This window comes from Podarcis muralis, chromosome 2 (genome assembly GCF_964188315.1).
Source record: "Podarcis muralis chromosome 2, rPodMur119.hap1.1, whole genome shotgun sequence".
Lineage (NCBI taxonomy): Eukaryota > Metazoa > Chordata > Lepidosauria > Squamata > Lacertidae > Podarcis > Podarcis muralis.
The window spans coordinates 108,223,773-108,241,688 of record NC_135656.1 but is presented as its reverse complement, the minus strand read 5'-3'; the positions used below and the strand labels follow the sequence as shown (position 1 = coordinate 108,241,688).

At 45.0% G+C, this 17,916-nt stretch overlaps 1 protein-coding gene across 1 annotated transcript in view; it reads right to left on the bottom strand.

The window, feature by feature from the left end:
* Window positions 1–17,916, bottom strand: part of LOC144325911 (uncharacterized) — a 77,345-nt gene that overhangs the window by 30,585 nt on the left and 28,844 nt on the right. The window contains exon 3 of the mRNA XM_077920816.1: window positions 7,856–9,199. Within this exon, the coding sequence (XP_077776942.1) occupies window positions 7,856–9,199 (1,344 nt within the window). The remainder of the gene's footprint in view (window positions 1–7,855; window positions 9,200–17,916) is intronic.

Sequence of the window (17,916 nt, the reverse complement as noted above, 5' to 3'; positions counted from 1 at the left end):
TTTTCTTCTTGCGAGTTTTTCGTCTTGCGAAGCATGGTTTCCCATAGGAATGCATTGAAAATCAATTAATGCGTTCCTATGGAAACCGCTTGCCAGGCTGGCGGTGCGGAGAAGGACTTTTCTCCCCACCGCAAGCCTTCAGGACAGGTACGGGAACAGAGGGGAAGGCGCGCAGCGCTTTCCCTCTGTTCCCGGGGCTTGCGTGGGAGGAGGGTTTTTCCTCCCCACCGCCAACATTCAGAAAAGCATTCTGAATGTTGGCGGTGGGAAGGAAAACCCTTCTCCCACCCCAAGTCTTCAGGACAGGCATCCGAAGGCTGGCGCGGGGAGAAGGTCTCTCCGCCCCCCCGCCAGGCTTCGGAGCAGCCTTCAGAGGCTGCTGCCATAGTCAAGCGTCACTTCTCCAGCTGGGAGAGGGTCGCGGGGGGCTGCTTTAGCCCCGCGCGCGCTCTCCCGGCTGGAGAGGTGACGCGCGCCTATGGCAGGAGCCACCATAGCCGAGCGTCACCTCTCTAAAGCAGCCCCCCGCGACCCTCTCCCGGCTGGAGAGGTGACGCGCGCCTATGGCAGGAGCCTCCATAGGCGCACGTCACCACTCCAGCCGGGAGAGGGTCGCGGGGGGCTAAAGCAGCCCCCCGCGACCCTCTCCCGGCTGGAGAGGTGACGCGCGCCTATGGCAGGAGCCTCCATAGCCGAGCGTCACCTCTCCAGCTGGGAGAGCGCACGCAGGGCTAAAGCAGCCCCCCGCGACCCTCTCCCGGCTGGAGAGGTGACGCGCGCCTATGGCAGGAGCCTCCATAGCAGAGCGTCACCTCTCCAGCCGGGAGAGCGTGCACAGGGCTAAAGCAGCCCCCCGCGACCCTCTCCCGGCTGGAGAGGTGACGCGCGCCCATGGCAGGAGCCTCCATAAGCGTGCATCACCTCTCCAGCCGGGAGAGCGTGCGCGGGGCTAAAGCAGCCCCCCGCGACCCTCTCCCGGCTGGAGAGGTGACGCGCGCTTATGGCAGGAGCCTCCATAGGCGCGCGTCACATCTCCAGCCGGGAGAGGGTCGCAGGGGGCTGCTTTAGCCCCGCGCGCGCTCTCCCGGCTGGAGAGGTGACGCGCGCCTATGGAGGTTCCTGCCATAGGCGCGCGTCACCTGGGAGAGGGTCGCGGGGGGCTGCTTTAGCCCCGTGCGTGCTCTCCCGGCTGGAGAGGTAACGCTCGGCTATGGAGGCTCCTGCCATAGGCGCGCGTCACCTCTCCAGCCGGGAGAGGGTCGCGGGGGGCTGCTTTAGCCCTGCGCACGCTCTCCCGGCTGGAGAGGTGACGCTCGGCTATGGAGGCTCCTGCCATAGGCGCGCGTCACCTCTCCAGCCGGGAGAGGGTCGTGGGGGGCTGCTTTAGCCCTGCGCACGCTCTCCCGGCTGGAGAGGTGACGCTCTGCTATGGAGGCTCCTGCCATAGGCGCGCGTCACCTCTCCAGCCGGGAGAGGGTCGCGGAGGGCTGCTTTAGCCCTGCGCGCGCTCTCCCAGCTGGAGAGGTGACGCTCGGCTATGGAGGCTCCTGCCATAGGCGCGCGTCACCTCTCCAGCCGGGAGAGGGTCGCGGGGGGCTGCTTTACAACCTTCCGAAGCCTGGCGGCGGGAGGAGGTCTCTCCGCCCCACCGCCAGCCTTCGGAGGAGGTCCGAGGACAGTGGGGAAGACGCGTTGCACTTCCCCGCTGTCCAGGAGATTTCCCTATGGGCTTTCGTCTTGCGAAGGAAGCCCATAGGGAAATTCGTTTTGCGAAGCGCCTCCAAAATGGAAAACCCTTTCGTCTTGCGGGTTTTCCGTCTTGCGAGGCGTTCGTCTTGCGGGGTACCACTGTATATCTTTACATTCTCATCTGATAACAATCCATTTTTACATACTCCTTTATAGCATTGCTGCTAGAACCACTTAACTTCATGCCAACATCATTCTAACATTCATTAATTTTGCAGTGTTTATGTAGATAGTCTTTAAATTTCTTCCAATCTTCTTCCACCAACTCTTCTCCCTGGTCTCGGATTCTGCCGGTCATTTCCGCCAATTCCATATAGTCCATAACTTTCATCTGCCATTCTTCCAGGGTGGGTAGATCTTGTGTCTTCCAATACTTTGCAATGAGTATTCTTCCTGCTATTGTAGCATACATAAAAAAGTTCTATCCTTCTTTAACACCAATTGGCCGACCATGCCCGAGAGAAAGGCCTCTGGTTTCTTGAGGAAGGTATATTTAAATACCTTTTTCATTTCATTATATATCATCTCCCAGAAAGCCTTGATCTTTGAGCACGTCCACCAGAGGTGAAAGAATGTACCTTCATTTTCTTTACATTTCCAACATTTATTATCAGGCAAATGGTAGATTTTTGCAAGCTTGACTGGTGTCATGTACCACCTGTATATCATTTTCATAATATTCTCTCTTAAGGCATTACATGCTGTAAATTTCATACCTGTGGTCCATAACTGTTCCCAGTCAGCCAACATAATGTTATGTCCGACATCTTGTGCCCATTTTATCATAGCAGATTTCACCGTTTCATCCTGAGTATTCCATTTCAACAGCAAGTTATACATTCTTGATAATATCTTAGTTTGGGGATCTAACAGTTCTGTTTCCAATTTTGATTTTTCCACCTGGAAGCCAATTTTCTTGTCCAGATTATAAGCCTCCCTTATTTGATAATCATGGAGCCAATCTCGCACTTTATCTTTTAAGTTTCTCAAAACTCTGCAATTTCAATTTATCTCCTTCTTGTTCCAAAATCTCCCAATATTTCGGCCATTTGGCCTCCATATTGAGCTTTTTCTGAGCCTTCGCTTCCATCGGTGATAGCCACCTTGGGGTTTTATTTTCAAGCAAATCTTTATATCTTATCCAGGTATTGAACAATGCTTTCCTGACAATATGGTTTTTAAATGCTTTATGCGCTTTGACCTTGTCATACCACAAATATGCATGCCACCCAAATACATTATTGAAACCTTCTAAATCCAAAATGTCTGTGTTCTCAAGAAGCAGCCATTCTTTCAGCCAGCAAAATGCTGCTGATTCATAATAAAGTCTAAGGTCTGGCAGGGCAAATCCACCTCTTTCTTTTGCATCAGTTAGTATTTTAAATTTTATTCTGGGCTTCTTGCCCTGCCAGACAAATCTGGAAATATCTCTCTGCCACTTCTTGAAACAGTCCATTTTGTCCAAAATTTGCAATGATTGAAACAAAAACAACATTCTTGGGCAATACATTCATTTTTATAGCAGCAATACGGCCTAGCAAGGAAAGCTTCAAATTTGACCATATTTCTAAATCCTTTTTCACTTCTGACCAACATTTTTCATAGTTATCTTTAAATAAATTCAAGTTCTTAGCAGTCATATTAACCCCCCAGGTATTTTACTTTCTTAACCAATGTTAAACCTGTCTCCGTCTGAAACCTCTCTTTCTCAATCGGTGTTAGATTTTTCTCTAGAACTTTAGTTTTTAACTTATTCAACTTAAATCCTGCAACCTGACCAAATTCTTGAATCAATTCCAATACTCTTTTTGTACTAGATTCTGGCTCCTGTGATATCAGTATTAGATTGTCTGCAAAAGCTTTCAATTTGGCTCCAACTTATATACCTTTAACCAGTTGGTCCCTTCTGATCATATTTAGGAGAACCTCCAGGACCTAAATAAAGAGCAATGGGGAAATTGGGCAACCTTGTTGTGTCCCTTTCTCTATCTTAAATTCCTCCGTCACCACATTGTTAACAATTAGTTTAGCCTTTTGTTCTGAATAAATTGCACCTATACCATTTCCAAAACCTTGACCAACCCCATCCCTTGAAGATTTTTCTTCATAAAACTCCAAGAAATGTTGTCAAAAGCTTTCTCCGCATCCACAAATATCAAAACTGCTTTAGTATTAATGTTCACTTGTAATTTTTCTAAAATATTAATGATATGCCTCGTGTTGTCAGACAAGTGTTTGCCCGGGAGAAAGCCTGCTTGGTCTTTATCTCTTCCACTAGTACTTTTTTTAATCTTTTAGCCAAAATATCTTCAAAGATTTTGTAATCCACATTAAGCAGAGATATGGGGCGGTAGTTCTTAAGTTGTGTCTTCTCAGACTCAGTTTTCGGTATAAGTGTAATGTAAGCTTCCTTCCACGGCGCTGGTGCTTTTCCCCCCTCCAAAATTCCATTACAAACTTCCTTTAGTGGTTGAATTATCCAATCTTTCAAAGATCTATAATATCTTGAAGTTAAACCGTCCAGCCCTGGAGATTTACCCAGTTGCATATTCTGGATAGCACCTTCTACCTCCTGTTCTGTTATTTTATAGTTCAACGTTAACTTATTTTCTTGAGAGATTTTTTGTAGTCCATTTGTTTTTAAAAATTGATCTATATCAATCTCTTTCTGTGGCCCTTGTGTATATAATTGTTTAAAGTATCTCTGGAAACATTTTCTAATCTCCACTGGATTCTGTATATTCTTTCCTTCCACTTCCAAATTTGTAATGGTGTTAAATTTTTGTCTTTTTTTATTTGCCAGGCTAACAATTTCCCACATTTATTAGCCGATTCAAATGTCTTTTGTCTCATCTGTTTAATTTTCCACTCTATTTCCTGATTCATCATTTTCATATATTGAACTTGATGTAGCTTTATTTCTCTCAGAATCTCTTGTGACTTTGGTTTCCCTCTGTTTCTTCTCGCCTTCTTTTATTTTCTCCAAAAATTTTATCTTTTTTCTCATTTTGAGTTCTCTTCTTTATTGCATTCTGTTGAATCAGAAACCCCCTCATAACCGCTTTGCTTGCGTCCCAGATTACTCTTTTTTCAATGGTAGTATTCATATTTATCTCAAAATGATCTCTCAAAGTTTTTTGGGCCTTCTTGGTAACCTCTTCGTCTCTAAACAAGGTGTCATTCATCCTCCATCTGAAGGAGCCAATCGGTGTTAGTTTCATCTCCATTTTCACAGAATTATGGTCGGAGCAAGTTTTAGGACAAATTTCCACTTTTCTAGTCTTTGGAGCCAGTCCTCTACTTATCCAAATTTGGTCAATTCTTGTCCATGTCATTTTGGCTTCAGAGAAGAAAGTTCCCTCTCTACCCAAGGGGTTCTTTGTTCTCCAAATGTCAACTAAGTCCATATTGTCAGTCATCTCAAAAAAGGTTTTTGGTAGTCTGCCATCCTTGGTAACTACCTGTCTCTGTGCCTTGTCCATATTTGTAGATACCACTCCATTCATATCTCCCATCATGATGATATTATAGTCCAGATAGTCCAACAAGGTCTCATGCAACTTTTTAAAGAATTCAGATTTCCCCTCATTTGGTGCATAAACTCCTATCAAAAATTTCTCTCCTTGTGTTTGAATTTCAATTGCCACAAATCTTCCTTGATCATCTTTGAAGATAAATTTCGGTGATAGGCTCTCTTTTGCATAAATCGCTACTCCTCTTTTTTTAACCTTGTCCGATGAGATAAACTCTTGACCCAATCTTTGCCTAATGCCAGAGCTAAAACATCTTCAGATACCATTCCTTTTGACTTAAGTTGAACAGATGCTGCCCCTGGTGGTGCAGAAGGGCCAGATGCTGATGCTCTTCGCTGCTGCCACGATTTACCAGACCTTCTTGTTTTTTCTTGAAGCAAATCTATTTTTTCTTTTCCATCTGCCTTAACACTTTAACTGGAGCCCAAGGTCGATCCCACGGCCAGAGTTTGTTTTGAAGTGGAAAATGCCCCTGGCCAGTTGTTGTAACAATTTCAAACTTCCTCTAGGGGGACACAGTAACAGTCAATACTTGTTGCATTAAAATAACTTTTTCTAGTCCCCCATTTAACAAAATAAGCAACAGTTTCAATTTCAGTTAGTTTTGTTATCTTAAAATCAGGAGAAACCAGTCAGAAACAATGTATCTCTCTTGCAGAGTTAGCTGTCAAAAATTACATTGTCCATAAGCAGTGCGCTTCACAATGCGGCAATCTTATTGTCCATTGGCAGCCCGTTCCCAGGCTTTAAGCGGTGGACTTTTGTTTCCTTTCCTCTCTTTTTGCAGGAAAATTTACTTCTCCCTTCCCCCCCCCTCCTCCAACCAAGGGAGGGAGATCTCTTGTATTGATGTTAGGATTATAGTCCTTTTCAGTCGACTTTCCAGGTGGGGTGCTGAATTGGGGGGGCACTGAAGGTGTCCACCGAGTCCCACGGTCACAGGCTTCACCCGCCTGTGATTTTTAGAGGGGTCCCCGCTTTGCCGTAGCGGCAAGACCCAATTTCCGCAAAGCTTAATCCCTCAAAGTTAGAGGGAATCCACCATTACCGATGGCGCCGACCCCGGAAGTCGAGTCTTCTCTTCTCATGAGGTGGCCAAAGTATTGCAGCCTCAGCTTCACGATTTCTCCTTCCAATGAGCACTCAGGGCTAATTTCCTTAAGACTGGATGCATTCGTATAGACATGCAAATTTTTTAATGAATAAAGAATATTAATTTTTTTTAAAAAGGTTGCAATCAACTTAACATATGCGATACACGCGCTTCGCTCTAATGCCTTCTGAATTAACTTGCACTCCACGACAAAGGGATACACTCCTGCTAAATGCACACTTGCTGATTACAGGTACATACTTGGGAGCAACAAGAACTAGCCTTGCGTGGAAAAAGAAGCATCCCCTCTACTTCTCTTCCCTTCTCCCCTCGCCCCCACCCAAGGGCCAGGCCCATGCTTGCTCCCCTAAACCAAAACCTAACCAGGGACCCAGCTGAGGAGAGCTGCACTGAGGCGCATTTGTGAGAGCCTCCCTCTGAATCTTCCCAGGAGCAGGAGGACTGTATAGATTTGGACCAGTGGTTTGCAGAGGAACATAGTTCAGAAGGCAGAAGATGGGAAATACTGGATGGGGAACAGCTTGCAGAAGAAATGGTTGATCTTTCCCTTAATTTGTAACTCAATGCCTTGAAGATCCAATAGCATTTCTTTTTAAATGCTGATAATGCTTTTATTGTAGCTTTTTAATTATTATTTCTGTACCCCCTTGCTAACCAAATATTTTTATATATATGAAAAGCAAATCTTGGATTGAGAAGATAAGGGTTTGTAAAGAAGAAAAGGGGTTGTTTTTTTTAAAAAAAATGTTTGTCTCTGTTCTAAAATTTGGTTATAATATAAAGTGTGTCAATATATTTGGCTTTGTTTATAAAGCAGAAGTGACCAGCTGCTCCTGGAATAAAAAATGAGCTCTGTATCAACAAAAGTTTTACCTATAATTATTCATAAAGAAAAGTTCTAAGAAACGTGAGATTTTCCACCCTTGAGTTTTTGAACTACAACTCCCATCATTCTTGGCCATATGGGCTGAGACTTATGGGCGTTGTTTCCCAACATCTGAGGTACCCCATTTCCCTAAAGCAGACAGATGCTGATCCACAAGACAAGGGCAGCCCATCATTTTGGCATTGAAGGGCACAGGTCAAAACTCAACAGATTCATCACACACCTTGAGCATTCCAGATTCACACTCTCCCCATTTATCTAGCAACAACTTCCAACTTCTTTTCTATATTTGGTATATGTGACCTTCATTACTTTAATACATATATATGTATATACAAATTTAAATACAAACACCAAAACATCACTCAGATTCCATGCATTTAAAATTGATTTCGGCCTTTATGAGTTTCTTAATGTGAGGTAAAGAGTGAAACGTGAGTGGAACATTGCATACCTTGATACGGCTTTTCACCTGGGTGAATTCACTCATGAATATTAAGGTCTCCACACTGTCTGAAGCTCTTTCAACACTCCATACATTTAAAGGTTTCTACCCTGTATGAGTTTGTTGATGTATTCTAAGGTTTCTACTTTGACTGAAGCTCTTTCCACATTCAATACATTTAAAGGGTTTCTCCCCTGTGTGTGTTCGTTGATGTATTCTAAGGGGACCACTACTACTAAAGCTCTTTCCACATTCAATACATTTAAAGGGTTTCTCCCCTGTGTGTGTTCGTTGATGTATTCTAAGGTTTCGACTTTCACAGAAGCTCTTTCCACATTCAAAACATTCAAACGGTTTCACCCCTGTGTGAGTTCGTTGATGTATTCTGAGGGATCCATTCTGACTGAAGCTCTTTCCACATTCAATACAATTAAATGGTTTCTCCCCCGTGTGAGTTTGTTGATGTTTTCTAAGGTTTCCACTTTGACTGAAGCTCTTTCCACACTCCATACATTCAAACGGTTTCTCCCCTGTGTGAGTTCGTTGATGTGTTCTAAGGGTTCCACTTTCACTGAAGCTCTTTCCACATTCAAAACATTCAAACGGTTTCACCCCTGTGTGAGTTTGTTGATGTATTCTAAGGTCTCCACTACGACTGAAACTCTTTCCACATTCCATACATTCAAATGGTTTCTCCCCTGTGTGACTTCGTTGATGTATTCTGAGGGATCCATTCTGACTGAAGCTCTTTCCACATTCAATACAATGAAATGGTTTCTCCCCCGTGTGAGTTTGTTGATGTTTTCTAAGGTTTCCACTTTGACTGAAGCTCTTTCCACACTCCATACATTCAAACGGTTTCTCCCCTGTGTGAGTTCGTTGATGTGTTCTAAGGGTTCCACTTTCACTGAAGCTCTTTCCACATTCAAAACATTCAAACGGTTTCACCCCTGTGTGAGTTCGTTGATGTATTCTAAGGTCTCCACTACGACTGAAGTTCTTTCCACATTCAATGCAATTAAATGGTTTCTCCCCCGTGTGAGTTCGTTGATGTGTTCTAAGGGTTCCACTTTCACTGAAGCTCTTTCCACATTCAAAACATTCAAACGGTTTCACCCCTGTGTGAGTTCGCTGATGTATTCTAAGGTCTCCACTACGACTGAAGTTCTTTCCACATTCAATGCAATTAAATGGTTTCTCCCCCGTGTGAGTTCGTTGATGTGTTCTAAGGTTTCCACTACGACTGAAGCTCTTTCCACACTCCATACATTCAAACGGTTTCTCCCCTGTGTGAGTTCGTTGATGTGTTCTAAGGGCTCCACTAGAACTGAAGCTCTTTCCACATTCAATGCAATTAAATGGTTTCTCCCCCGTGTGAGTTTGTTGATGTGTTCTAAGGTGTCCACTTTCACTGAAGCTCTTTCCACACTCCATACATTCAAACGGTTTCTCCCCTGTGTGAGTTCGTTGATGTATTTTAAGGTTTCGACTTTCACGGAAGCTCTTTCCACATTCAAAACATTCAAACGGTTTCACCCCTGTGTGAGTTCGTTGATGTGTTCTATGGGCTCCACTAGAACTGAAGCTCTTTCCACATTCAATGCATTCAAATGGTTTCTCCCCTGTGTGAGTTCGTTGATGTGTTCTATGGGCTCCACTAGAACTGAAGCTCTTTCCACACTCCATACATTCAAACGGTTTCTCCCCTGTGTGAGTTCGTTGATGTATTTTAAGGTTTCGACTTTCACGGAAGCTCTTTCCACATTCAAAACATTCAAACGGTTTCACCCCTGTGTGAGTTCGTTGATGTATTCTAAGGTCTCCACTACGACTGAAGTTCTTTCCACATTCAATGCAATTAAATGGTTTCTCCCCCGTGTGAGTTTGTTGATGTCTTCTAAGGTCTCCACTTTGACTGAAGCTCTTTCCACATTCAAAACATTCAAACGGTTTCACCCCTGTGTGAGTTCGTTGATGTATTCTAAGGTTTCCACTTTCACGGAAGCTCTTTCCACATTCAAAACATTCAAACGGTTTCACCCCTGTGTGAGTTCGTTGATGTATTCTAAGGTCTCCACTACAACTGAAGTTCTTTCCACATTCAATGCATTCAAATGGTTTCTCCCCCGTGTGAGTTCGTTGATGTGTTCTAAGGTTTCCACTACAACTGAAGCTCTTTCCACACTCCATACATTCAAACGGTTTCTCCCCTGTGTGAGTTAGTTGATGTGTTCTGAGGGCTCCACTAGAACTCAAGCTCTTTCCACACTGCATACATTCTAACGGTTTCTCCCCTGTGTGAGTTCGCTGATGTGTTCTGAGGGCTCCACTATGACTGAAGCTCTTTCCACATTCAATGCATTTAAACGGTTTCTCCCCATTGTGATTTTGTTGATGTATTCTAAGGTCTCTACTTTCACTGAAGTTCTTTTCACACTCCATGTATTTACATGGATTCTCTCTTGTGTGAGTTTGTTGGTCTAAAGCACATTCCACATTCCTTGCATTTAAACTGTTTCTTTGTTCTTCCCAATGAATTCACAGATGGCTCCGTAGAATTCTGACCATCGTCTTCCTCACCTGTTTGGGAGTGGGGGGAGAGAAAGAAAACCCTGTTAGACTTTTAGGAAAGACAATAAATGAACCATCTTCCTCCGTCCATCCTGACTAGGTTTACAGGTTCAACTTCTTGAGGAGCGCAGAATCCAAGGCAAGTTGTAGCTTCCTGGGAGGAAGGAAGAAGTCAAGGGAGTCTCAGAGCCCCTGTAGGGATTCTGCTGCCTCTGTAGAAGCCCCTATTGGGCACCCACTTCCCAAGAGCCTCCACACATTTTCAAACACCTTTGGCAATTCCTTCCGCCTGCCTGTCCCTTCTCCCTTCCTAAGGCTGGCATGGTATGGGCAGGAATGGCCTTGTGGCAGTTGCCCAAAGGGCCACAATAAATGTAATAATGTGTATCTCTGTAAATCCTTGAGTGTGCTTCTAAAACAGAAGTTATGGTAGTCTGTGCTTTATAACTGATTATTTTGCAAGTTGCCGCCCCCCAATTGGGGCAGAAATACAGCTAATATGAGAATCACAAAGATACAGCTGAAAGCTGGAACACGAGTCAACACATGGTGCAAATGGCTGCATGTAACACAGGTTCCCAACATGCACACCAACACAACGTAACAGAATGCTGTGGGAATCAAAACTAAATCAGCAGAAATTGCCAGTGCTTATCGCACATGTGTATTATAAATAAAATGAGGTAATGATGAATATGAGGAACGTGAAACTCTAAAGGGACTTTTTTAAGGAGGCGGGGGACGCAAGAAAAATTTAGATTCTTTTGGCAACAATAAACGTTAAAACAAGGAACTGCTGAGCAAAAACAAAAACAGGAGCATGTGCAGAGGTTCTTGCGGAAAGGGGGCGGGGCCTTCAAAGGTCTCATAATCGACCCAAAACAACACAGAGGTCTACCTGTCAATTGTGGTCCAGCGCTTGGACATCTCTGATGTAAATGATTGCTCGAAATCGAAATGCTTTGTTTGAAATTATATAAATACCACTGCCTGAACCACTGGGCAGGGTTGCAGTTTTGTGGAACGATCCAACTGTAACCTATTGCTTTGCAATAAACAATGGTGGACTCCTCTCTGTTTCGGAGTTTTATTGGTGTGAACTCAGGAGATAAGACTAGATCCCATGGAACATGAGACTTACCGTATTTTTCTGTCTATAAGACGACCCCTATTTGGGGGGCCTCAAAATATTGAAAATAGGGGGATTGAGCTTCTGGGGAGGATTATTTGGGGGGAATGCTGAAAATCACTAACCCACCAGAACGCAGCTCACAACCACTCGCGTTGCAGCTGCCTGATCGCTGTCATTAGCCCTCCTGCTTGCTGCTGCGGCAGCCAATAGACAGCTGCCCTTGTCGCAGCAAGCGGGAGCATGATTGGCGGCTGCCGGTGGCAATCGGGGAGCTGATAGGTGGCTTCTGCCTGGGAAAGGCGCAGGAAAGGCAGAAAGGGGGAAATACCTTGATCGGCAGCTCCGCTTTGCAGGTGGCCTCCTCCCCTTCCCCCTTCATTTACAGAGTCTGCATGGGTAGAGGAGGCTACGGAATAGCAGGCGGGCGGTGCAACGTTATGCAAGAGGAGCAGTGCAGAAATTTGTAGCCTCCAAGATGTTTCACGGGAAAGGCGCAGGAAAGGCATAGAGGGGAGAAATATCTTTGATCAGCAGCTTTGTTTTGCAGGCGGACTTCCCCATTAGTTTGCAGAGTTTGCTGAGCAGCACAAAGACGCTGCACGGCAAAAACCAACAGCCTACAGCCTCCCTCCCAGCTGTAGGGCGGGCAGAGTGGGGGGAGGCAAGCAGACTATGGAGGCCCCAGGGCTCGCCACTGCGAGGAGCTGCGACTGCCAGAGCAAGGATTGCATTTATTTATATATTTAATTGCTATATTCCATGTATAAGACGAGCCATGTTTTTTAACTTTAAAAATTGGGCAAAAAACCTCATCTTATACACGGAGAAAGACAGTAATTTGCAAAGGACTGCTCTGAATACATGGGTGGCCCTTGCATGGAGAAGGAAGCCCCTTCCTTGCATCTTGGCCCCCTGGGAGACGCGGTGGAATTGAGGTGATAGTGACAGCTCTTGCCTGTTCTGCCTTCTAAAGGAGAACTTCTCTTCTCCTCTTTGTTGCACACAGAGGCACAACTCATCCGCAGCTGATGGCCTCCAAATGCTGGCGAAGGCGCGCAAGCCCACCCAAAGCCACCACACCCACCACGCACAGGCAAGAGACTAACCGCCAGTCCGGGAGCTTCCAAACACCTCCTTCTGCCGCCCTGCCCGCTCAACCAACACCCCTCATGGTGGGGCCACCTTGGACGCTACCCAATGACAGGAGGGCGAAGGGTAAGGCTTAGCAGGCCAGGCTGCCCAGATACCTCCCGGGGTGAGCGAAGGAACGAGCAGAACCCTGCCCAGGGCCCAGGCAGGCGCTGGAGGCTGTGCCTAAAGAGCCCGCTTTGCCAAGGAAGAATGCGCTAGGAAGGAATAGGGAGTGTTATAAGCTATAATTTTAATTTTCAGGATATAAGGTGTATGAAATTATAAGCAGTAGAAATTTATATGCTATTACTCAGAAAGGGAAGTTGGGGGAAGTCATGGGGGTGGGGAGATTAATTGGAATGTAAAATGTACCGTATTTTTCCGTCTATAGGACGCCCCCATGTATAAGACGCCCCCATGTATAAGACGCCCCCTATTTGGAGGGACTCCAAATTAAGAAAACACCCCTCAGCACTACCCGTGTATAATGTTCAGTTTCTGTTAATTGATTCTCATGGGAAACTTGCAGATTCTGGCTTCACACAATTAACTCAAGGCAGTGTCAATTTACTCTTGGCAGAAAGCCCAGGTCTGCTTGACCTAGAAACTACTTACTCTGATTGGTTAACGACCAGCACTCAACTCTGTTATCTAGGGACTGCTAGCACAGTTTGATGTGAGGTGTGTTAGGAGTAGAAGTGCTGTGTATGGTTTTGAGAGAGAGAGAAAGAGAGGATTTATTTTGCTTTTATTTGTATGCAGAAACTCTGCTGGTTTTAGTTTTTCCTTTTTTAATAAATCCTGTAAATAGTTATTCTGAGTCTAGCTGACTAGTCATTACCGCCGCAACTAGCTTCTTCGCTGTGCAGGAAAACTCTGCTACGTTTGGGCTAAAGCCAATAGGGCTATGCCTGACACTTCAAAGTTCCATGAGGTTATGGGCATTGTGCTGCCAGCCTGAGTTGCGGTGGTGTCAGCATCAATGGCGTTGGTTCCAGTAGTTCCAGAAGTTGTTGTTCCTGTCGGTGCAGCAGATGGACTCTGGCTGGTTCCTGACTGTTGTGAGCTGGTGACGCAGCGGACACAAGGACAACAGCTGCAGCGTGTGAGTGCTGGGTGCTGTGGTTCCTGTTTTCTCTCTCGGTGGTCGTGAGTAGCTGGTTCCGGGTTCCAGGGACATCGCTCTCAAGATGGCCTCACAACCAGTTCAGATGGCTTTTGAGCGTCTGAATGACTCCAATTACTTGCTGTGGTCGGAACGCATGCAGGCAGTGCTGCAGAGGGATCGTCTCTGGCAAGTGGTGAGTAAGTTTCCTGCGAAGCCTGATGATGAAGACCTCGATAAAGACCAAAGAGCAAGGGCCACAATTGTCTTGGGGCTGGAAGATTCCCAGTTGCCGTATGTGAGGGGAATCAAGACAGCTAGAGGTGTGTGGCAAGCACTTAAAGAACTCCATGTGCGTGAGACAGCGGTTTCCAAGCTGTTCATTCGCAAGGCATTGTACAAGGCAATGTTACAGCCTGGGGTTACAATGCAGGAACACCTACACAGTTTACAGTTAAAGTTTACTGCGCTACAGGAAAGAGACTGTGCGTTAGACCAGCAGGAGAAGGTGGCTATTATTTTGAGTTCTCTCCCGGAAAGCTGGGATAATTTAGTTTTGTCTCTAGAAGGCATACAGGAGCATGATTTATCAGTCAGCTATGTTACTGGGCGTTTGACTGAAGAATGGCAGAAGAGGCAAGAAAGGTCGTTTGCTGCAGAGGCTTCTACAGGCGGGCAGTTTGGAAGGAGTTCTCATGCCGTGTCAGAGGTGGAGCAAAATCAGCGTACCGGTGAGGAGTCAGCGTTTGCTGTTAGGCGTTGTTTCCGATGTGGGTCTTCAGCGCATCTAAAACGACAATGTCCGGAGTTGGTCAAGTCTCAGTTGCCGGTGCAGGAGCAGAGACGAGATCAGCAGCAGCAGCAGCATAAAAAGGAATTCTTCAAACGAAAACAGTCGGCTCAGCTGGTGACCGGCGAGGTCAAGATTGCTGATGAGAAACAAGCTGTCTGGGTGGTCGATTCGGGAGCATCTCGCCACATCGTAAATTCAGATGAATTGTTTGTTTCCAAGAACTTAGCACAGCGCAGCCAGGTGGCTCTAGCAGACGGAAGTACTTCCGAAGTGATTTCGGGGGGTGCAGTTTTGGTTCCTTGTCTTCGTGAATGCCTGCAAAATGTACTTTGTGTGCCGTCATTAAGGAGCAATCTGATGTCTGTAGATTGTTTGCTAAAAGCTGGGTTTAAAGTGTATTTTGAAGGAGACAGTTGCATTATTAAGAAGGCTGGTGAGATTTTGGGCACTGCTAAGTCAGAGGGAGGCTTGTTTTGGCTTAAAGCAGGATCTCAAGTTGCAGCAGTAGTCAGTAAATCTCAGCCTGCAGTGAATAACAAAGCTATACATGACAACTGTGTGCACTTATTGCATAGGAAAATGGGGCATGCTTGCTGGAAAAGTGTACTAAAAATGTCTGAATTGGCTGATGGGGGTAATTTAAAGAGTTGTAACAAGTACCTTGATTGTAATGTTTGTAAAAAGGTTAAAACCCACAGAGTCTCTTACCCCAGAAGTGACAGAGTTAGTGAATCACCTCTACAGCTGGTTCACATGGACGTAATTGGTCCATTTGCTGTAAGCAGGGATGGATCGCGCTTTTCAATAACAATTGTGGATGACGCCACGCGTTACTCTTGGGTTTTTCCCATGAAAAATAAGGGTGACGTGTTCACTAAGTTTAAAGGCTGGGTGGCATCTGTGGAAAGATTTCTGTCCATTAAACTTAAAAGGATTCAGACGGACAGAGGTGGCAAATTTATGTCAAATGCCTTTAAAGATTGGTTACAAAAGCGTGGCATTGGGCATAGAAAAACGAACGTTTTTTCCCCAGAGGAGAATGGCGTTGCGGAGCGAAAAAACAGATCTTTACAAGATATGATGTTTGCCATGCTTGAGGATGTCTTATTGGGGGGAAAGCATGCTCACCGCGTGTTATCTCCAAAACAGGCTCTTTCATCAAATAATAGGTACAATCCCGTACTTTAAATTGTTTCAGAAAAAACCCAAAATTGACCATTTGCATGTGTTTGGATCAAAAGCCTGGGTATTAATTCCGAAACAAATGAGGAAGAAAGGAGATCCTAAGACCAAACAGTTAGTGTTTGTGGGTTACCAGGAGCTGGGAAAAGGTTTCCGCTTTGCTGAAGGGACAAATGGCATTGTGATCTCCAGGAATGCCAGTTTTTGTGAACATAGTGGCTGGGAGAGACTACATGCCAATACTGAGGTTTGGTTTGAACCTTCCCAGGAGCTTCATGACTCTGAAGGTAAACACAGAGAATCAGAGTCTGAGGGGGAGGAAAGTTCAGATAAGAGCTCTCAAGAAAGTGGAATTAGCCAAAGACCAGTTGCTAAGCAACAAAAGAGAGGTCGTAGTTCTGAGGAGGAAAGTGGGTCAGAAGAAAAATTTTCTCCCAGAAGATCTAAAAGACAAAACAAAGGAGTGCCTCCGGTGCGTTTTTCTCCAGATACTGCAAATGTGTTTAGTGTAATTGCAGAGCCCAAGAGTTTTCAGGAGGTGTTAAAGTTACCAAAAGAGGAGGCAGAGCGCTGGAAACAGGCAATGGAGGAAGAGATGTCCTCTCTGAATGAGCACAAGGTTTTTACACCAGTAGCAGCGCCTGAGGGGGCAAAGATTGTAGGCTGCAGGTGGGTGTACAAACTTAAACCTCTGGTGACAGGAGAGTACAAATACAAAGCTCGTTTACTGGCTCAAGGATACTCTCAGAGGCCTGGAAAAGATTATGATGAGACTTTTCCCCCTACTGCTAAGGGGGACAGTGTAAGGCTGATTTTAACGCTTGGAGCAAAGAGAAAACTCCTGTTAAACCATTTTGATATCCAGACTGCATATTTACATGCATCAATATCAGAAGACCTGTATCTAGCCGAACCGCCTGGTTATGAGACGGGTTCCAATAGAGTGTTGAAATTAAACAAAGCTCTATATGGTCTCAAACAGGCTGCAAGATCTTGGAACAAATGTTTCCATGAGGCCTTAGTGTCATTTGGTTTCAAGCAGAGTACAGCTGACAATTGTGTTTATGTACGTGGTACAGGCAGTGATCAAGAGTTTTGTCTGATTTATGTAGATGATGTTTTGTATGCCTGCAAAACAGGTAAACAAACTAAAAGGTTTGCCAAACAATTGTCCAGTAAGTTCAAAGTGAAAGACTTACCCCCGGTTAGGACATATCTAGGGTTGGAAGTGTGCTGGGCCCAAGATGGCAGCTGTCTAATTAGTCAGCAGAACAAAGTTAAATAACTACTGACTACATACAGGATGCAGGATTGCAAAGGGGCAGTGGTGCCTATGGATCCAGGTTTCATAAAAACACGAGCCTCAATTTTATAGCTAATTTTTTTGGTAAAAAACAAACAAACTAGCCTTATACACGGAAAAATACGGTAATTTGGTGTTTTGATTATGCTTAAATTTGTTATAAAATCTGAATAAAAATATTTTATTAAAATAAAAAAGTTTTGTGAAAGACTAGATGGGAAATTTATTCAAGGGCCACAAGTGCAGAACTTGGCAGTTACAATGGAATAATTTCTGCATTGCATTGGCTGCATATTGATACCACAGAGAAGGGTGAAACAAGTAATCAAGCCACAAACATTTTGTATAAAATGGAGGAACTTGGTTCCAGAGATCTTTTTGATCATTTTAAAGAACAGGCAAAGGACAAATTGCCTGATGTTGATTACAAGAAAAGCAGAAGAAGATCTAGAACAGGCTTTCTCAACCTGTGGGTCCCCAGATGTTGCTGAACTACAACTCCCATCACTCCTACCTAGCAAGGCCAGAGCTCAGGGATGATGGGAGTTGTAGTCCAACAACATCTGGGGACCCACAGGTTGAGAACTGCTGATCTATAAGGAGGCATATAGGTGAGGATGAAGATGAAGCTTTAGAGAACCTTGAGCCAGGAAACAAGTTCAGAATCAAAGCATTTATACCTGCGATAGATGCATTAGAATCAAATCTGGCACAAAGGGCATCAGTATACAATGATGCTGCAAAAAAGACTGGTGACTGGGAGCAGCCACCGAGATCACAGAACACTGGTCTTGAAAGACCCACGTTGGCTCCCAGTATGTTTCTGAGCACAATTCAAAATGTTGGTGCTGACCTTAAAAGCCCTAAACGGCCTCTGTCTAGTATACCTGAAGGAGCGTCTCCAACCACATCGTTCAGCCCAGAAACTGAGGTCCAGCGCTGAGGGCCTTCTGGCGAGAAGCAAGGTTACAA